This window comes from Oncorhynchus nerka, linkage group LG15, assembly GCF_034236695.1.
Source record: "Oncorhynchus nerka isolate Pitt River linkage group LG15, Oner_Uvic_2.0, whole genome shotgun sequence".
Taxonomy (NCBI): Eukaryota; Metazoa; Chordata; class Actinopteri; order Salmoniformes; family Salmonidae; genus Oncorhynchus; species Oncorhynchus nerka.
Window position 1 is genome coordinate 26134895 of NC_088410.1, and position 22636 is coordinate 26157530.

The following is a 22636-nucleotide window of genomic DNA, read 5'->3' on the forward strand; positions in this document are numbered from 1 at the left end:
AACCGAGATTCGAGACAATGTCTTAAGTAGCTGAGCATGTTATGACTAACCTCATGAAAGTGACAAACTGACAAGTTCTCATGTTCGTCAAAAACAACGATATATCGAAGGCATGCCTTTGATTTGACGCGAGACGACGGTTAGAACCGATTACGTGTCTCTGCGCCTGATTTTAGCCAGCCAAAGTCGCCATGACATCGCCTACGAGCGTGATCGGGGATTTATATTGGAGAAGCAGTTTCTGCCCATAATCGTACTGTACTGTCTTTGTGCAGACACTCCCTGATCAGGGCCCGGTTTCCCGAAAGTATCGTAAGGCCAAGTTCATCGATGGTTCTAACGAACCGGATCCAGGTTCCTTTCTCTCAATGCTAATTGGAGTATTGCTAAACTAGGCTCAGATCACCCTCTTCATTTTGATCGAAAAGGCTAAATCGTATCCTATAATCAGCACTTCTAAATCAGACTGTGTGAATATGAGCCCAGAACTGGGATTTCGACAAAGAAACATAGGCCACTGTTAAAATAATCATATTTTAATATACAATGTGTTTTGTACAGTGTTTGTTTGCTGAAAAATGTACAAAGCATTTCTTTAAATATTCTATTTCTTTAACTACTAAGAAGAGGAAAAAAAGTCCCTTTCAAAAGAGGCAACCTTTCTTTACAAATGTAGGCATTCAACAGGCATGCCTAAATACAATGCATGCTTCTCATTAGCAGGAGAACAATATCAGAGTCCAATAGTAATACAAAGTCGTAGTCAGTCAAAGCAAACCAGAAAAAAAGGACAAAATTAATAAATAAAAAACCTCAGGTCTTAAATTCTTCTGTACAAGACTCCATTGGAATATAATATCAATGTACAAAACATCACTTAAAAAAACCTTTGTAGTTTAATTAAACCGCTGTTACAAATACATTTCTTTAAGTAGCCTGTACTGAATAGCACTCTATTCCCAATTTAGTTTTGGCAGGCTCCGGCCCACTGACATTCCTTCTCCATCGAGAGAGCAGCGGAATTCAATTCAGTACGAGTCATCAGGAAATATTTAGTGCACTACTCTTGATAAGGGTCCATAGGGCTCTGGTCAAACGTAGTGCACGACATAGGGAATAGGGTGCCATTTGGGATTCAGCCCTTTTCTTCTTATCTTCCCATTTAGTGACATTATCAAATGTGACTTAATGCACAACAATGGTCACTTGACCCGTGGTTTGGGCAGGTGTGTACGATTGTTAAAACCCAAAAGCAATCGCAGGGGGGAGATTGGAGATATATTTGTGTGTAATGTTTGAAAATTAATTGACACTTCTTTTGTCCTTGTGGGCGGTCCTTGTGAGTTCCCTACTCTAAACACTTTTCAGTACATTCCCATCCCACAAATTCTTTATGGTTGGTTTGCGACTCAGTCTTGGGCTCTCTAGGCCTACTTCGACCACTGTAGGCTAAGTCTCCAACCCTTGGCCCAAGCACCAACATGCTTTCTTGCCACCAGAGAGTGGTCTGTATACTGGTGGTGGTAATCATGCCAGCAGGCATAGTAATGGCACTTCTATTAGGAAAACCCTAAAATTCCCCATTTGTCCACAGACTTTGCCAAAAGTACTACAGATGTAGGATCTTTAATTTGAGCCAGGTTGCTACAGTAGGAAAATAATCCTTCAGCAACAGGAAATGTGAATTATGTGGATTATAATTAAGGGTCATTTTTGTGTAGGGTTGATACATTTTTCATTAGGTAAAATCAAATCTAACATTTTTAGTGGAAAATTCAAACTTTAGAAGCCTTTTTAAACCTTGAATACACTACAAGTTTGCATTTACTGCTGTTCAGGAAAATTCTCAGCAAAAGGTACTTTGTCTTACACTTTCTTGTTGTTTGAAGGTATGCAATTTTGTATATTTCTTCCCCTCCCCAAAATATTTGGTTTATCTGCACAGGCTGGTCTTGAAATAGAAAAAAAGTGACTACTAATTTAGTAGACAGAGGTTAGTTAGTAGCCTTTCAAATATATTGTACAGCCCTTTCTCCTCTTGGTGTAGACCAGGGAAACAGTGGTCCAAGAGGGCGCTATAGTGCTACTGTGGTGGTATGGGATGGAGCACATAGAAGTAGATTTGAACAGATTAAACGATCTAGAACTCCTATTTCTATGACTTTGCCCATCTGCATTGTTATCACGGGAACAGTGAGTGAATCGACGTGCTAGATCATAAACTATATACAATTTATCATTAAACAACTTGTCACATATGACTGAAGTTGTGTGAAACCAACATGGCTAGGGAGGGCCTCTGTGATCTTGTGTTTTTCAGAAGACCTGTGTTTCTGTCTTCTATTCAAGGCGGGGCGCTTTTCCATGGAAGACTGAAGAGGACTGAGCCAGGGATGGTGGAGAGCGTACGACTCAAGTTCCCTTGCCGAAGGCACCGTGTCTGGAGTTATGGTGCGATCCAGAGTCCCCTCCTGTCCCTGAACACCCCAAACTAACACCCTCACAACCGCCAGTGACCTCCGTCCTCTCATGCTTCAGACACTGGGCCAGGTCCTTTTGGCAGGGCTCCATGGTAACGGCCACGCCCACGCCACTGCGGCCCGACATCATGCGGGTCACCTCCGACCACGTGTCCGTCTCCGGGTCATAACACTCCACGCTGTCCAGGAATGTGTTCCCGTCATAACCTCCTGTAGAACGGCGGAGGAGAGGAGAAGCACTCTTTAGGACATATGATGGGATTTAAAACACTTTTATAACATATGAGAATTGTATCTCAAATGTAAATAATAATACATGCATTTTATATGGTGCTTTTCATTACACGTTGAATCGCAAAGTTGCTTTTAAAAACAAAACAATTTAACAACAAAAAAATGTAGGAGGATCTGGTAGTTATTGGGCGAAGGTCTTTCATCATGGGGCAGTTCAGAAAGGTAGTATTATCGCCGGAGGAAGCATTGATGGAACAGCCAGGCAGGGAGGTAGAGACATCTGACAAGACAGGCCATGGAGCTCTTCATCAAGTACCTCGTTGTCTGTCGATGTTCACAGCTCCTCCTCTCTAGATCAGGCTGGTAGCACCCACCTGGGTCATGCTTTGGGGACTGGAAAAGCGCAAATAAGACCACCACACCTCAGCAGTAGTCCTGAAAAGCGCCCTACGAGGCGAGCCTCTGCATCACCTCACACCGCTTCCCTCTAGGAGCCGGAGCAGGAGGCCTAAAAGCGCCCTGCGAGGCGAGCCTCTGCATCACCTCACACCTCTTCCCTCTAGGAACCGGAGCAGGAGGCCTAAAAGCACCCTGCGAGGCGAGCCTCTGCATCACCTCACACCTCTTCCCTCTAGGAGCCGGAGCAGGAGGCCTAAAAGCGCCCTACGAGGCGAGCCTCTGCATCACCTCACACCTCTTCCCTCTAGGAGCAGGAGGCCTAAAAGCGCCCTACGAGGCGAGCCTCTGCATCACCTCACACCTCTTCCCTCTAGGAGCAGGAGGCCTAAAAGCGCTCTACGAGGCGAGCCTCTGCATCACCTCACACCTCTTCCCTCTAGGAGCCGGAGCAGGAGGCCTAAAAGCGCCCTACGAGGCGAGCCTCTGCATCACCTCACACCTCTTCCCTCTAGGAACCGGAGCAGGAGGCCTAAAAGCGCCCTACGAGGCGAGCCTCTGCATCACCTCACACCTCTTCCCTCTAGGAACCGGAGCAGGAGGCCTAAAAGCGCCCTACGAGGCGAGCCTCTGCATCACCTCATACCTCTTCCCTCTAGGAGCCGGAGCAGGAGGCCTAAAAGCACCCTGCGAGGCGAGCCTCTGCATCACCTCACACCTCTTCCCTCTAGGAGCCGGAGCAGGAGGCCTAAAAGCCGATGCTGTTGACCAGGTGTTGCTGCTGTATCATTCAAATGCAGCTAGCTGCCAATTATAAACTGACTTGCCAATAATCAGTCCTGCAATTCCGTGAGACACCACCAGAAAGGTCTCTCGACAAATGGTAAAAAATAAATAAAAACAATAAGATATGCTTCTCTCTGTCACTTCGACACTGGAAAACTAAATGTGACCTAAACACTGTGGTACTAAATACTGCACATCACATGGGGGTTGATTCTGTCATAATGTATTAGCAAAAACGAAATGGGTATTTGGGGAGGACTCCGGGGCTTTGTTTACGGTGTTCAAAGAAAGAATTCTTGCCCCCGAAGCAAATGACTCATAATTACGCAAAAGCATTGTTGCAGTGGAACCTGCTTTTACAATACCCACCCAGTACATAGATCTTCCCATGGTGCGCGGTGACCCCCAGGGCAGAGCGTCGGTGCCTCATGGAGGCTGCAAAGCTCCAGGTGTCAGTCTCAACGTCGTAGCGCTCCACTGTGTTCAGTTGGTTGGTGCCGTCGTAGCCCCCCATCACGTAGATACGGTTCCCCAGCGCACACACACCTGATATGGGTCAAAGTTCATTATTAGAAGGGCCATCTTGACACAGGTAGGACTTTAGGCCTACACGCAGGTTTCACTCTGAATCTCCACCCTTTACCCAGGAAAGTGCATTTAAAATCGATTTGAAAACATTGGATTTTTGCAAGAATGGCTGGAGAGTTTCCACCATATTCCTGTCCATGCCTTAAGGGGCGTGTAAGTACATGCGTCGAGAGAAAGGTAGAGAATCAGACCGTACATTCTGTCCAAAGTCAATGTGCTCCCTTTGTTCCTCACCTGCCCCAGAGCGCACAGTGTTCATGGCAGCCATGCTCTTCCACTCATCCCTCTCTGGGTTATAACACTCTGAGGAGGAGAGGCGGTGTGTGCCGTCGAACCCGCCCACCGCGTACAGCAGCCGGTTGATGACCGCCACGCCCACCCCGATACGCCGTGTCAACATGGGGGCCACCAGGTGCCACTGGTCCCTGTCTGGGTCATACCTGAGGAGGGGAGAGACAGACACAGTCAGTCAAACACACTGACAAAACCTGCGGAGCAGGATAGAGACACACGCCCACAAAATCAACCAACTGGACTATATTTAGTGTGAGGTTGGAAAATCGTAACGTCAAAGTAATTTCTTCCTGGTTTATTTTTAGGCACAAACAACAAATACTTTCCTTGAGATAAAAAATATATATACTGTATATAAACTCAGCAAAAAAAGAAATGTCCTCTCACTGTCAACTGCGTTTGTTTTCAGCAAACTTAACGTGTAAATATTTGTATGAACATACCAAGATTCAACAACTGAGACATAAACTGAACAGGTTCCACAGACATGTGACTAATGTAATAATGTGTCCGTGAACAAAGGGGGGAGGGGGGGTAACAGTCAGTATCTGGTTTGGCCACCAGCTGCATTAAATACTGCAGTGCATCTCCTCCACATGGACTGCACCAGATTTTCCAGTTCTTGCTGTGAGATTCCACCAAGGCACCTGTAAGTTCCCAAACTTTTCTGGGGGGGTGGCCCAAGCCCTCACCCTCCGATCCAACATGTCCCAGATGTGCTCAATGAGATTGAGATCCGGGCTCTTCGTTGGCCATGGCCAACAATGACATTCCTGTCTTGCAGGAAATCATGCACAGAACGAGCAGTATGGCTGGTGACATTGTCATGCTGGAGGGATCTTGTCAGGATGAGCCTGCAGGAAGGGTACCACTTCAGGGAGGAGGATGTCTTCCCTTAAACGCACAGAGTTGAGATTGCCTGCAATGACAACAAGCTCAGTCCGATGATACTGCGACACACTGCCTCAGACCATGACGGACCCTCCACCTCCAAATCGATCAAGCTCCAGAGTACAGGCCTCGGTGTAACGCTCATTCCTTCGACGATCAACACGATTCCAACCATCACCCCTGGTGAGACATAACTGCGACTTGTCAGTGAAGAGCACTTTTTGCCAGTCCTGTCTAGTCCAGCGATGGTGTGTTTGTGCCCTTTGGTGACATTGTTGCCGGTAAAGTCTGGTGAGGACCTGCCTTAAAACAGACCTACAAACCCTCAGTCCTCTCTCAGCCTATTGCAAAGAGTCTGAGCACTGATGAAGGGATTGTACATTCCTGGTGTAACTCGGGCAGTTGTTGTTGCCATCCTGTACCTGTCCCGCAGGTGTGATGTTCAGATGTACCGATCCTGTGCAGGTGTTGTTACACGTGGTCTGCCACTGCGAGGATGATCAGCTGTCCGTCCTGTCTCCCTGTCTTAGGCGTTTCACAGTACGGACGTTGCAATTTATTGCCTTGGCCACATCTGCAGTCCTCATGCCTCCTTGCAGCATGCCTAAGGCACATTCACGCAGATGAGCAGGAACCCTGGGCATCTTTCTTTTGGTGTTTTTCAGTCAGTAGAAAGGCCTCTTTAATGTCCTACGTTTTCATAACTGTGACCTTAATTGCCTACCGTCTGTGTTCATTAATTGTTTATGGTTCATTGAACAAGCATGGGAAACAGTGTTTAAACCTTTTACAATGAAGATCTGTGAAGTTATTTGGATTTTTTTTTACAAATTATCTTTGAAAGACAGGGTCCTGAAAAAGGGGCGTTTCTTTTTTTGCTGAGCTACTTCCTTGTATGACATCACTTTGCTCCGCACAGAAAATACCAAGTCCTATGGCGCAAAGGGCACTGTTCCAATCCTACATACCTAACCAATCATAACCCCAACCTAAAGGACACAAAAACGCAACTCCCGCTCCCTTCATCAAACCACCCAATCAGATCTCAGTTCCACGAACCTCTCCACGCTGTTATGATGAATACATCCATGCGACCCTCCGACAGCATAGATCATCCCGTCAATCACCCCCACTCCTATCCTGTTCCTGGGTACACTCATGGGAGCACAAGGCAACCAGCAGTTGTTCATGGGATTATAACAATCCAACGTGTTGGAGTCCATATTCCCGTCAGGAGCGTTGTTCCTTCCTCCGACAGCGTAGAACAGCCCAGAGATGACCACGGCAGCCAGGCCACTCCGGGGGACCTGAAGGTCAGCTAGCCTCAGCCAGGCCCCAGTACAGGGGTTGTAGGCTTCCAGATAGGACAGGGACTGACGGAAGTATCCCCCTGCCGTGTAGATGAGCTGGGGCACTTTGGGCGTGCGGCACGAGATCACCTAGGAAGACCACATAAATGTATCAATCAATTGATCCATCAGGAGATTACCTTGGAGAAAAATACATTGGAAATATATATATATATATATCCCCTTTTTTCCCTCCCAATGTCAATTGCGATCTTGTCTCATCGCTGCCCAATGGGCTCTGGAGAGGCGAAGGTCGATGACCCGCCAAACCACTCTCCTTAACACCCGCCCGCTTATCCCGGAAGTCAGCTTCACCAATGTGTTGGAGGAAACACTGTTCAACTTACGTCCGAAGTCAGCCTGCAGGAGCCCAGGCCCGCCACAAGGAGAGAGCGATGAGCCAAGTAAAGCCCCCCACCCCGGTCAAACCCTCCCCTAACCTAGACGACGCTGGGCCAATTGTGCACCGCCCTATGGGACTCCCTGTCACGGCCGGTTGTGACACAGCCTGGGTTTGAACCCGGGTCTGTAGTGACGCCTTAGACCGCTGCACCATTCGGGAGGTCGGCTTTGTAGTTTTTTAAAACTTGATTAAATCAGGGTTCTTGGCATCAGTATTGGACGTTAAGTGCTAGATACAGCAGCAAGGTCATTGATGCACATCAGAAACAATGGAGGGTTTAGAACTTTAAATAACTGTAAACAGGTTTTATTACCCAAAATACCAACCAACCATCTCACCTTGGTGGGCTTGTGGAGGGTGAGGTCCTGGAAGATCTGAGCCAGGTAGTCTTTACACTGGTCGTCCCACTCCAGAGACTGCAGCTGGGCTTGGAGGAAGTGTGGGGTGAGGGAGTGGCACCGCACGGCCTGGAGCAGGGCCTGGACGTAGGGCCGCCGGTTCTCCCGGTCGTACCGGACCCACGCCACACAAGCCTGAAAGACCACAGACTCACAGCGCACGTTGAGTTCGTCGCGGCTGATGAGAGTGACCAGCTGGCATTGGGAGAGGTTGAAGAACTCCTCCTGGGTCGCCACCTAAAGGTGAGGAGGAGGAGAAGGAGGCTGTTCTAAGAAAGGCATCACTTGGTTGCCAGTCTAAAATGAAGTCATGGAGAATAACAAGGGGTTGTTGGATATGGTTCATGGGCAATTGTTAGGCTTTTAGAATTATAAAACGCAGCATTTTGAAAACATTTTTATTCAATGGAGTACACTGAATCACACCTTTGGTATTCATCTTATTATGACTCATGATCATTCTTTTGGTTGTGGGAGTGTGTGTGTGTGTGTGTGTGAGAGAGAGACAATCAGTGATCTTTGCAGAATATATATGAGACATCTCTTCCTGTTAACCAGCTCTTCCATGGTTACAGTTTCAGTCTGACTCCCTGTGAAGTCATGCAGACTGACTGCCTGTACATTGAACATACAGGTAAACCCCTATGAGCCCGCCCACACAATGCGCTGATTCCACACGACTCACCCAACTCACGCACAAAACTAACCCAACACACACTCACCTAACCCACTACCACACAATAGTAGGATTATTCATGTTAAGTGTTCAAGGGCCAAAGAAAGAAAAGAAACGAAGATGGTGCACAGTAACAGCTGAGACTATTTGTTCAGTGATGACATGCTGTGGTGCAGGTGGTGGTGCTCCACCCTCGCAAAGCCTTGACGTTTCCCTTAACTAAACACAGAGAGTCAGTTGAGGAAACGGACTCTGGCTTTTCAAAGACGCCAGTTACAGGAAGAGACTACAGATCTGAGAAAAGCCATTCATCTGTATAGCAGCTGAATGGCCTGACGGTGACGGTGACACTAACGATTAAGGTTGACTGAATGACTCATCCATATCAAATGGAGATAAGGAGAGACGCACAGTATCCGCTTGAATTATTTCAACTGATCGGAGTCAGGCGACGTGGTTATTTCCTGGGGGAACCCATAGGGCATATCGAAAGGTCAAGGAGCAAAGTGTCATGGTGAAACACTTCGTACCATCAACAGTGAGCATGCTCTGGATACTGAACTTTTCCAACTCGGGGGGGGGGGGGGGGGGGGGGTTTGACTATCATTCTCTCCGAAGTGTGTACTTGTTCACTCCCCTCATGAGTTTAAAAGGATTCTCTCTCGCTATGGTTTGGAGAATCGCAAAACCCAAAGAACGAGGTTAGGCAAAGCTGATCCTGAATCAGTTGTGAGGGGGTTAAAGCTAACTGTTTTAAAAGGATACTTCGGGATGTTGGCGATGAAGCTTGTTATTTACTTCCCCAGAGTCAGATGAACTCGTGGATACCATTTTATGTCTCTGTGTCCAGTATGAAGGATATTAGAGGTCATAACATGCTTGTTAGCTTTGGCTTGCGAAACTACCTCCAACTTCCTTCATACTAGATGCCGAGACATACAAATAGTATCCATGAGGTCATCCGACCCTGGGGAAGTAGATATTTGCTCAAATCCAGAAGACAGTATCTACACCACACACCTGGCTGAAGTTCATGTAGATATATTCCCGAGCTTTCTGATGGAGCTCCGTGCAGCTGATCTGCTCGGCGAAGCTGGCTATGCCGATGGCGTTGCTAGGGTCCAGCTGCGTGACCAGGAAGTCGCAGCAGGCCTTGACCACGCTGTCGATCTGGTACATGACGGCGCCGTTCATGACGTGGATCACACACTTCTCCCCAACAGAGATGCTGGCCGTGTAGGCAAACTCTATCAGCCTGCCCATCACCTGAGAGAGAGAAGGAGGGATGTGGAGAGAGAGAAGGAGGGATGTGGAGAGAGAGAAGGAGGGATTTGCAGAGAGAGAAAGGAAGAGAAAAGATTGGAGATGGAGAGAAGAGATGGGACAGATGGAAAAGAGAGTGGAGGGCAGGTGAGAGAGAGAATGAGACAAGAGTAGTTAGAACAGTTAGAAGAGACAGGAAGACAGAAAGGGTCAATTACATCATATATTTTTTTAATTATATAGATTTTTTTACCCCTTTTGTCTCCCCAATTTCGTGGTATCCAATTGTTTAGTAGCTACTATCTTGTCTCATCGCTACAAATCCTGTACGGGCTCGGGAGAGACGAAGGTTGAAAGTCATGCGTCCTCCGATACACAACCCAACCAAGCCGCACTGCTTCTTAACACAGCGCGCATCCAACCCGGAAGCCAGCCGCACCAATGTGTCGGAGGAAACACCGTGCACCTGGCAACCTTGGTTAGCGCGCACTGCGCCCGGCCCGCCACAGGAGTCGTTGGTGCGCGATGAGACAAGGATATCCCTACCGGCCAAACCCTCCCTAACCCGGACGACTCTAGGCCAATTGTGCGTCGCCCCACGGACCTCCCGGTCACGGCTGGCTGCGACAGAGCCTGGGCGCTAACCCAGAGTCTCTGGTGGTACAACGCCCTTAACCACTGCGCCACCCGGGAGGCCCTTCAATTACATCATTATTGTGGCATGAGGTTCCAGACTGACACAACCTGCCTCAGTACTGAGGAACTACACAATCAAATAAAACCGATCGAATCAAATTGTATTTGTCACATGCGCTGAATACAACAGGTGTAGACTTCACCGTGAAATGCTTAGTTAACAGCCCTTTCCCAATAATGCAGATTTAGACAAAGACAATTCGCAAATAAAAATCGTAACACAATAAATACTATCAAAGCCGTGGCAGTGTGGCACAGTTCTTAGCCTATGACAGAGAGCAGTCAGAGAGCTGCTGGTTTATCAGTTCCCTCCTTAGTCAACATGGCTAATCCTGCCCTCTCTGTGAGCTCGGTGTGTCTGCGTGTCTATAGGCAGCGGCATGATTACGATCTCTGGGAGATAACTCAGTGGGGCTGTACGCACCAGCTGGAACAAAGAAGCCAGCGATAAAAGCAGGTGTGTGTGTGTGTGTGTGAGCGCATATTTTTTACCACTGAAATACAAATGTCTTTCTTATGGAGTCAGTCTTTGGTCCCTCGTAGGAAGACGTGGAGTGACTGCCTTCCTATCTTGAATGCAACGTGGGTAATTACAACTGGGACTTCTAAACGTCAGCTCTACTGACACGCCTGGATGAAAGGCAGCCTTCCCACCCTCCTACTTATGCAGGTCTCCCTCATCTATCCAGTCTCCACTACTATTACTCACATGAAAATGCAGTTGGTTTCCATAGAATTGGTTAACACTTTACTGTAGACCAACAGCTAGAAAGGTTTATTACATACCTGTGGCAAGTCTTATAAAATGTGTTGTAACACTCACCCGGGGGTGTATCCCCTCGATGGGCACCACCTCCATCCCACACTCCTTCAGGCCGTTGGTGAACATGGCTCTGAAGACCGGAGAGGACGATGCCAGCACCACCTGTAGACGTGAACTGTCAGCTTGATATCTCAAACATATCAACTGTATCAGTTTTCCCCTCCCCACTCAGATTACTCCAAGACAGTCCTATCAAAATTCTTGCTTGAGAAATTGCTCTTTGCTAGGAAGTTGTTTATTTTAATTGAAAACAATCACAGTAAGTTCCTTAATTGTTACCCAGAAACGATTTGAGATAAAAAAAAAAGAAAAAAACAGCTGCATTGGAGCTTTAAAGATTGGAGTGCCAAACATAATTTTCCCCCCGACATTTTTGGGGGGAGTTTCACAGACAGAAACAAATGTGGGGATAGACAAAGCATGAGGACTAGAAGAGAAGGGCACAGACCCCCCTATCGCCAAGGGGGCACGAGTAGTCCGAAGTCAGGAGCGTTACCGCTACACCCGACTCCATCCACAGCATAACCGTAATTGACACAATGCTACACACCTTGTGTGCCACGAAGTCCACGGCCTCCAGGTCGTTGTAGCACACACGAAGCGTCACGTCGCACAGCTGGCCGTCCAGCCGCAGCTCGTTCATGATGGCGAAGGCGGCCGCCGTGTGGCTCTCCAGCGTGTAGCTGAAGACGCGGTGGCCGTTGCGCGTCGACGGCGTCACCACCGCCTTGCACTCCGTCGGGCACTCATTAGACATCCTGACTGACGAAGGATCCTTCCTGATGCTTCTGTTGAAGCTGTGACAACAACTAAGAACAGTGTTGGGAGTGACTGCTGCCGGACATCCTTGCTCACTGAGGGGCAAGGAGACACTAGGGAAATGTTGAAAACTGGAGGAGCTATTGGGGGATTGTAGAAGGCTACGACCCTTTTCCTAGGGTCTTTGTTGTTTTTTTTGGTTGAATGTATGTCTGTGACTGTAGAGTTCAGAGAGTACTAAATCGGCTTTCTTAGAAAGGTCCGAAAGACGGTTTCTTATCCCTTACTTCTTATTCTTCAATTCCAGCCATTGTGTCTATAAGAGTTTTTCGTACAGTCTTACTTATTCCACAAGCCCAGCCATAGTGCACAATCAGGTGCTATTGTAAAACTAAAAAAAATACTTATTCTACATGAACTGCCAGTCATGGTTATGTATGTTATAACCAGGCCAATCGTTATCCACCACGATTTATGACATCAGTGTTCTAGATTCTCTCCCACCTGCCCTTGAGTAAACTTATCTTCTCTTTCTCTTTTAATTAAAGGAACAGCAAGACGTATGGTCTTTTTGGCAGGAGGTATGTAGCGAGTCCGAAAAGACGCAGTAGGGAATTACTGTTATTCACGTCCGCTTGTTGATATGTTTTTCTCCTAAAGGGGAACTTCCTGAACAAAAGAGAGTCCGCAACAGTCAGAAAAACAGACAGATGTGTCTAGTACTCTGACATCTTCTCTCAAGTCCAACTACTTGCTTATTCCTTTTTCGCTCTGAGGCCAAAAAAACAGACACTGATATACTACTGCATCTTCAATGGTGGTCATAATTATAAATCAGGACTTAGCTCATGGAGCTACACTTCTGCCAGGAGTTGGGTAGAAGAGGGACAAGGATAGGGTAGTAGAGGGGTGGAAACTCCTAAAACTCTGTAGAGGGAGAAAAAAAAGAGCAGGTGCCAAAAATGTCGTCAGCGTAAGCTAGCAGCCCCGAGGATTCAGGAATGAGGGGGGGGGGGGGAGAGCTCAGTTTAGTTTGGTTGATCAGTTGCTCCACTCTAGAAGCTTTCCCAGAAGTCGCCCCGCTCTGGAATCTCAAATTGCACTGTTGTATTTACTGGGAAGGTCTGGGTGCCGTTGGCAACTAGAAGAGAAGAGAGAAAAGACAGGACAGTTAGGTGTTAGGGTGGACAGGGTTTATCTAATAGTGATGGGGGAAAGAAATCAATACATTTTCATATCGGGATAAACATTTTGATGATATATATCTTACTGACAATATTTAAATAATATTTTTGCCTAGTTGGCTATACCTGCATCAAAATGTCAGTATCTTACCTTCATAGCTTGTTCACCATCTTCTTTTAATTTGTTTTTAGCACTGATTTCCATGTCTGATCAAAACAGATAGTACTTTCATTTTCGAGAGTGATTTAGTATGTTCTACGACAAGCGAATGACTCAGTTAAATAACATTCCGAAGCCATCCAACCTCAATCACTCCAGTCAGAACACAAGTGTCCTAGAACAGGAAGAGATACAGCATAGATCGGTTTACCTTTAAGGTAATCAAAGAGTTTACAGTCACACTCATGGATCCTCTTGGGAGGAGTCACAGTTTCTCTTAGTCACTGTGACTAGAGTCAATGTGCTTTTAGACAACATCACAGCTCTAGGAGAGCTTGGGTGTCTCCACAGATTCCACACAAGGGAATGCAGAGTCCCCCCCCCCAGACCTGGGTTCAAATACCATTAGAAATCATTTCAAATATTGCATCTATGCTTGATTGAGCGTACCTGCTGCAATGGAACCAATAGAGACGTCTCCAAAGTGCAAACCCCACCCATCTGGCTCTTCAGGCAGACTAGAGCAAATGCTCAGCGTATTTGAAAGGTTTGTAAAAGAGTCTGAACCCAGCTCTGGCGGGGAGTGGGTAAGATAGCCCAACCACTGGTCGAGAGTCTGATCCGAGTGACGTACTTTCCTACTGAGGAAGACTGAGTGAGTGACTTAAATTAGGCCAGAATTGAATTAGTCATCGTGACTGAGTGTTTTTTTTTCTTTCCCTGGACTGTCCTGTGACCAATTTGGCTACAGCAGTGGAGAGTAGGAAAATAACCTCTCACACACACACACACACACACACACACACACACACACGAATAAGTAAGCTACAGGCTATACAGGTGTTAAGCCTGTTCGTTCACAACTAGGCCAATACAAAAAAGTCACTATAGAGAGTCATAGTTACTCAGCAACAATTGTTATCGTGTTATTGCAGCTACTCTGGCCTGAGTGGGTAACATAACTGCAATGTTACGTTTTGCACATAATGATTACCTAAGTAGATAAGATACCCTAGATACCCTAAGTAGATAAGAGAACTGACTGGCTGAACTGAAGGGCTGGAGGACAAGTTCTGGCCTACCTGTTCTACATGCCTCCCAAATGGCCCCCTATTCCCTATATAATGCACTACATTTGACCAGGGCTTATAGGACTCTAGTAGTAGTGCACTATGTCAACTATGTAAACTCTTAGAAAAGAAGGTGCCACCTAGAACAGAAAAGGGTTCTTCGACTGTCCCCATAAGAGAACACTTTGAAGAACCCTTGTTGGTTCCATGTATAACCATGTTGGGTTCCATGTATTGCCCTCTGTGGAAAGGGTTCTACATGGAACCAAAAACAGGTTGTTATCTTATGGGGACAGCCGAATTAACCTTTTGGAACCATTTTTTTCCTAAAAGTGTAGGGAACAGGGTGCCATTTGGGCGCAGCCTTAGAACTGTAGGTAGGCAGACCATACAACTATCTAGATAATTATCTTACCCTCCCTCTATATCACATGAAATCCTGTACAACCCACTGAAGTGAAACCAAGATTAGACTAATATTATGTGGTTGGCCCATTCTCTGTAATGAAGACAATGCTTACATTGGACACGGTCTGATATATTATTACAGTGTGTAGGCCTAACTAAAGTCAAGTTGGGTCGTTCCTACAATGCAGTGCCTTTTGGACCTTGTAACTTTAGAAAAAAGTTCAGAAAAAGGACTTTTGACTTTCAGATAAACATATTGGTCAAGCTCAGGCACTTAATTATTATTATTTCTTAACCGGTTAGGGACATAATCCTAACAGGGTGGAAATGTTGAGCCTAAAGTAGCCATCACACTGTGAGTGAGCAAGATTGAGCTTAAATTACTTCTACAGCAAACATATTTTAACAGGGTGGACATTTATAAGTTGGACATAGACTAACATGAAACAATATACAAATAGATCCAACTGAGTGTTTATATTCATTTAGCTTTGCGCTGTTGTTCTCTCACCAGATAAATTAAGGGGTTGTTTTCTTAAATGGAGAATTACAACAAACTAACAGGGTGAAAAGGGATATCAGGGATACACAAACAATCTTTAATAAAATACAATAATCATGAAAAAAACATTGTTGAGAGAATTTAACTAGGACATAAAAAAAATGAAGAAAGATTATTTTATGGCATATATTTATTGTGGAAGTTGATGAATAACACCCAGAGATATGGCATAACACCTACATCCACTAAGAAAACAGTTCCAAATGCATTCAAATTCAGTTTCAATATCCATATTTAAGGTAAAAGGACACCTGACCTTATAATTAAATCATTTTGGATTCCACATTTTACACTAAAGAAGAAGTGATACTTCCTGGGGTAAGAAAAGGCACTGCATTGTAGGAATGTATAGTTACCCATTATAGCTTAACAAGGAGATGTAGGAGTTCTAGCTTAACTAGGAAATATAGCTTAACGAGGAGATGTAGGAGTTCTAGCTTAACTAGGAAATATAGTTTAACGAGGAGATGTAGGAGTTCTAGCTTAACTAGGAAATATAGCTTAACGAGGAGATGTAGGAGTTCTAGCTTAACTAGGAAATATAGCTTAATGAGGAGATGTAGGAGTTCTAGCTTAACGAGGAAATATAGCTTAACGAGGAAATATAGCTTAACGAGGAGATGTAGGAGTTCTAGCTTAACGAGGAAATATAGCTTAACGAGGAGATGTAGGAGTTCTAGCTTAACGAGGAAATATAGCTTAACGAGGAGATGTAGGAGTTCTAGCTTAACGAGGAAATATAGCTTAACGAGAAGATGTAGGAGTTCTAGCTTAACTAGGAAATATAGCTTAACAAGGAGATGTAGGAGTTCTAGCTTAACGAGGAGATGTAGGAGTTCTACCTAGATGTAGGCTACACAGCAGCAGTAGTAGGCCTAGTGATAAGTAGACCTATATTGTGTGTCTGTTGTGTGAAATCTCATGGAAGGCCGATCCCTCACAGTTCCGTGAGAAAGAAATGTCACAGTTTAATAGTAGCCTGTTGCTCAACACTCCCTCTGACAACTCACATAGTGTACTCATCATGGAAGAACTCACCCCCTCAACTAGCGGTGTTTACTCAACGATGATATATACACCGAGTGCACAACACATTAAGAACACCTTAATATTGATTTGCCCTTTTGCCCTCAGAACAGCCGTAATTTGTCGAAGCATGGACCCTACAAAGGTGTCAAAAGTGTTCCACAGGATGCTGGCCCATGTTGACAAAACTGTGGGAAGCATTGGAGTCAAGTTGGCCGGATGTCCTTTGGGTGGTGGACCATTCTTAATACACACGGGAAACTGTTGAGCGTTAAAAACCCAACAGGGTTGCAGTTCTTGACACAAACCTACTACCATACCCTGTTCAAAGGCACTTAAATATTGTGTCTTCTGCCCATTCACCCTCTGAATGTCACACATGTCAATCCATGTCTCAATTGTCTCAAGGCTTTAAAAAATCATTCTGGTCTTTAACCTTCATCTACACTGACTGAAGTGGAATTAACAAGCAGCATCAATATGGGATCATAGTTTTCACCTGGTCCATCTGTCATGGAAAGAGCAGGTGCTCTTGATGTTTTGTACACTCAGTGTACAGCTCGATGGAGTTGAGTTGCGACGAGTGTAGGTGGACTCTAGGCTACCTCCAACTACATCTCAATGGAGTTGAGTTGCAACGAGTGTAGGTGGACTCTAGGCTACCTCCAACTACATCGAGTCACCATCAGTCGATACTTGTAAAAATGTCAATTCTTTAATTGTTTCCTTGTACCTATGTTTGTTCTGTGTAGCTGCAAGCTTTTCTTGGTTTACTATTGAGTGAGTTTATTTTATTTTTACAGGGACAGTGCACAGTTATCAACGTTTCAGTAAAATTTTCAACCGCAGTCCCTGGGCAGGTTATTAAAAACAATTACAATGTAGACAATCATTGAGCAGTGAGCACACGCAGAGAAACATAGGACAAGGAAGACGTAGCATATAGACAGAGCAACATAGGACAAGCAAGAAGTAGCATACAGACAGAGCAACATAAGACAAGCAAGACGTAGCATACAGACAGAGCAACATAGGACAAGCAAGAAGTAGCATACAGACATGGAAAGTGGCAATACACATCTAGGGATTATGATCACAAATCTGATTGACCTTTAGCCATGTATTCATACATTTTGTGAAAGTGTGATAGGTGGTGCAGTTGTGTGTCTGATGGCAGTGTATTCCAGACATGGGAAGCTCTCACAGAGAAAGCGGATTTACTAAAGGTGCTTTTCCTTAAGTCACCTCTCCTGGCAGACCTTGTGGATCTGCTGCCATATGTTTGGGTTTTCTGTTTAACACAAATACTGAGTGAAAGACTCAGATCTGTATTTTATTTATAAAAGTAGCATTTTACATGAACCCTGCCAAGGGAGCTATTTGTTAACTGATAAGGTGCAGTCCATCATGGCCGGACAGACTTTCAGTTTTGGAAGCGGACGTATAGAATGCAATTTTATCAAAATATGCATTCCAAATTCAACTGACAACTCTATAACAATCAGGACAAGCACAGGTACACAGTAAGCCTTAAAGAATGGATATTTATAAAAGTATCGTGTTGTGGCGCACGCTTGAAGTCCTAACTTCTTACTCCATCGAAAGACTGTCGATTACGGGGTGCAATTTGACAGACGTCACATAAAATGACGTGTTTAATCAAAAACAACAGATTTCAGCACCCAAAGAAAAGCCTGCAGTTAAAAAGGACAAACATGTGCCCCGTTCACGTGCTAGTTGGAACTAGGAAACTCCACAATTTCCGACTTGCTAACCGGTTGTAGTTATACACGTGCCGCGTTCAAGCAGTTAACAAGTTGGAAATGTCCGTTTCTTTGATCCGACTAGCACGAGAACGCAGCAATAGGTAGAAGGGAACTAATTAAAGGGTTAGTTGACCCAAATGATAAAATGACAATGGTTTCCTTACCCTGTAAGCAGTCTATGGACAAGTTATGACAGCAATTCATGCTTCAGTTTAGTTTCCCTGGCACTGGTTCCACATTCCGCATTTTAGTATTTGTGGCACAAATCCCATTCACATCAGGGGAAAATATCTCAAATTGATTGTGAAGCTCAACAAAGTCACTTATAAATAAATGATTTGAACATTATGCACAGAAAAAGCTAATATCAGTCCCATGACTTGTGGTGGTACCATAGAAATAGAATGAATAGAACGGGCGTCCCCATTCAAGTCATAATGGGTGGACTGGCAGCAGTGGCTGTCGGTGCCATTTATGATGAGGGAGGACAATTATTTTTTTAATGAGCATAGCCTTATTTTCTATTACAGCATATTGGATGACTGTCATTCACATTTCATTCACCCAGCTCAATGTAACATTGATAGGTTCAGGTTGCTACACGATACTCAAAATGTCCCTATACCCATCATGAGGTTGCTACAGACTAGCCTATGAATTAAAGTTTACAAGTTGAGAGAAAATTGAGTAATCAAGGTTACAGACATTGACACATTTAATACCGCCTTGCACTCTCTTGCCTGCATCTAGCTGATTTAGGGTGTAAACATTACTCCAACAGTTGCAAATTAGTTTCTATCATAACCACTACACACAGCTTACATCTTTGTCATCATATTAGCGAACATCATACTCATAAACAACATAGCTACTAGAACTAACGCATATTAATCGCTACAAATCATGCAGTACAGTCAGCAAGCAGTCTAGAAGTTACACCTGCCGGCTCCAGTGGCAATAAATTAATCAAACCAAAAGCTCACCTTGACTTGGAAAAAAGTTCCAGTGTTGGATAACCATAGCCTGCTAGCTAACATGGCATCCCTCTCTGTTTGAGCCGTGTGTTTGAATAGGTTAAACTATCTAGCTGCATTCGCTAACTAAGTAAGTGGAGAAAATACAACAAAATATAGCTAGCTCTCGCTTGCTTATTCATTTTTTAAGAAATTAATTTGTTCAAAACTGTTCAACAATTGTCTTTCTCTTTCAGTCAACTCCTCCCCACATTTTATGCACTGCAGTGTTAGCTAGCTGTAGCTTATGCTTCCAGTATCAGATTAATTATCTGATCCTTTCATTTGGTGGACAACATGTCAGTTCATGCTTCAAGAGCTCTGATCGGATGAGGTCCTCCAACCTGAAGTTGTTACTGTGTAAGTCTATGGAAGGGGGTGAGAACCATGAGTCTCCTAGGTTTTGTATTGAAGTCAATGTACCCAGAGGAGGACGGAAACTAGCTGTCCTCCGGTTACACAATGGTTCTACTCTAGAGTGCTTTTGATGCTACTGTAGACCTTCATTGCAAAACGGTGTGTTTTAATCCATTTTCGTGAATATATTTAGTGTTATCTAAAAAGGTTACCTTTAATGTTTCGCTATTTTTTTATTAAATTCACTCCACTGAGGAGCCTCCACTAACTGTCACATGTTGAGTGTACCCATGCTTAGGTTTAAGATAGGAAGGTTAAGACAATGGAGTCACAATAATGCAAAGGGTCTACCGCTCTGAATCAACCACGGGACCAGCTCAAGAATAGTAGCTACGCTGCTTAGGCAGAACGCAAGCGGTCTGAAGCAGATCATAAGGTTGGTGAAAACTTGCAATTGAAGCTAATGCAAGACAACAAAAAACATCTAACCAGCTAGTTAACGTGTAGGTTGAAGATTACAATGTTAAGACAACGGGGTTCTAATATCCCATATCTCTTTGCAATTCATGGGACCAGCTTATTAAATGATAAACTGCCCTCGTAGTCAATATACGTCTATAGGCGGTAGGCTACACACTTCTGGGCAGGTCACCCTGGAACCCTGTATGGAAGATATCCATATTACTGGGATTTACACTACAGCTATCCCTCAACAGGCCTACAGTCCCCGGCCTAAAGTGGTCACTTTCTCCGCGCCAAATACGATAACGTTACTTCGCAGAGAACGACTATAGGTTTCAATTTGATGTACGACATGAGAGATACGCACATGCAACAAAGTAGACTACAAAATTGCTGGATAGTCTGGGGAAATCTGTATTGTTGCTTAATCGGAGTTACACTAGTAACTCGATCACATAACTTTCTCGAGCTTCTTAAATAATTAATTTAGACAGACATTGCACATTTGGATATATTGACAATAGACGAACGACAAACCGATCGACTACCGGTAGCCTAACCTTTCCTAAACTATCTGAAACAATGCCCACCTGTATTAACGAAGGCTTATTTCAAACAAGATTGATAGGGGACTGGCAATGCGCCTTCGCCAGTGACTCATCTTATCGTGGACTGTAACTGACTGTGATGAGGGAGCAAATTACGGAACTGCGTGTACCAAAACATGACCCAGAAGTCAAGAGTCCCTTATGTAAACGGACATAAAGAAAGTGCTTACCGCGCAATTATATAGCACCATATGATTTTGCTACAGATTTTAGACAAAGGGATGGCGATTTCCCAACAAATAGGCTACAGTGATACATTTAGCTTGCTTGGTGAGTCACACTTGTAACAGTTATAGCTAAACACATTGAAGTGTTGGCATGCACGGACGTTAATACTTCACTACTCGTTCACAACAAATGTGACCATTAGGCAACCAGTCGATGTACTATTAGGCTATAGCAACAAAACACCACGGCTATTAAAAGCAAACGCTGTGAAAAACATTGTCAGACAATCAAAATTAGCTTCGCTGTCAGTAACTGCCTGGCATTATTGGTGTCGACTCGATTCGTAGGAAAAAAAGGTTGCCGATTGGAATCGGAAACATCATTCATTAACATTCTCGCGACAAAATCACTAATATTATATATCTTCAAAATCAATCGTGATCTGCTTTCTTAATAGTAAAATAGACTCACATAGCTGAATAGTTCCATCGCTGTCTGTGCGCCACATAGGAACGGGGGAAAGCTGTAACTCACCATGACTAAGCATTGTACGAAACTGATTCTCGCTGCCAAAATAAGAGTGGGCCTCAATACGAGTCTGCTGGCCTCCATAGACATGCATGAGCGGTGAACCGCGAGCGGAGGGAGGGGACTTTTACGGAAGAGGAGTTCTTAGAATAAAGGAAGCGGGACTAGTTCTGCATCGATCTAAACGCGCTTCTGACAATCAAATATTGACACAATTAGCCCAATTTTCTCAAAATATATATTAGAAAGCCGTATTCGACGAAATTGTACAATCTGTTAAATAAACGTGTGTGCACTTTACAGAAATAAGGAATAAAGCTTTGAATGAAGTGCTTGCTATGCACTTTTCAATAAAGAGTTACAAGTTCACACAGAAACAAAGCACAGGGAAAACGGAATGAATCATAACAATAAGCTACAGTAGATTGAATGAATGGACCTATCTTTTACACTGACAATGCATATTTTTCTTTGAATGAATGACGTCATTCTGAAATAGACAGCTGTTCAGTTGAATAGGCCTATATGAACATATACATTTTGTTACATTCAACAACCCCATAATAACATATTATGATATGGCTCACCTGATATAGCTCACTTCATATTCCCATGGATTTGAACCTTTGGGTACATGTTCCATTCAATTTCACGATTTCACGATATGATTATTGTACAACTGGACACGTAATATATACTGCTTGTTCCAGGTGCGGAAGGTGCTGACACACCAATACATATTGTTCTCCCCTGGGCAGTGTTCTGCCTAGAGAAAATACGTAATTCCAGCAAGTACTGTAAATTCCAGAACAGAGCCACAAGGTGGCACTAAAAGCTTAGTTTGTTATGCTGGGCACACAATACACGTACCCCATTTCCTTGTCCCAAATATTTTATTCCTCGCATCCACAACCCCAGGACGTGGGTGCTCGCATTACACGATAATTTCCTAGTTGATCCTGCCTGGTGATCTACAGAGTGAATTGTCGGTTGTTATTGTCTAATTGCGTCGTAGCACATGCTCATACTACAGTTGCAGACAATGAAAGATCAGCTAGGGAAATCAGATTTCCAACATTTTGATGCCATATTTACAATCATATAAAATACACTACATTACCAAAGTATGTGAACACGGTGACACTTGCTTGTCAAACATCTCATTCCAAAATCATGGGCATTAATATGGAGTTGGTCCCCCCTTTACTGCTATAACTGCCTTCACCCTTCACTAGATGCTTTCCACTAGATGTTGGAACATTGCTGCGGGACTTGCTTCCATTCAGCA

General features: G+C 44.4%; 1 protein-coding gene across 3 annotated transcripts; it reads right to left on the minus strand.

Moving 5' to 3' along the window:
- Positions 1 to 520: 520 nt before the first annotated feature.
- keap1b (kelch-like ECH-associated protein 1b) lies at positions 521 to 22043 on the minus strand. 3 transcript variants are annotated; one of them, XM_065001373.1, is made up of 9 exons: positions 21936 to 22043; positions 11828 to 13177; positions 11278 to 11379; positions 9516 to 9761; positions 7760 to 8056; positions 6729 to 7108; positions 4719 to 4924; positions 4266 to 4442; positions 521 to 2690 (listed from the first exon to the last, which is right to left on the minus strand). In XM_065001373.1, the coding sequence occupies exons 2-9, from the start codon at positions 12032 to 12034 to the stop codon at positions 2413 to 2415; spliced, it is 1893 nt and encodes a 630-aa protein (XP_064857445.1). In that variant the 5' UTR covers positions 12035 to 13177; positions 21936 to 22043; the 3' UTR covers positions 521 to 2412. The 3 variants fall into 3 exon arrangements, with proteins under 3 accessions (XP_064857445.1, XP_064857443.1, XP_064857444.1); XM_065001371.1 differs by lacking the exon at positions 21936 to 22043 and adding an exon at positions 21292 to 21399; XM_065001372.1 differs by lacking the exon at positions 21936 to 22043 and adding an exon at positions 13372 to 13781.
- Positions 22044 to 22636: the final 593 nt, after the last annotated feature.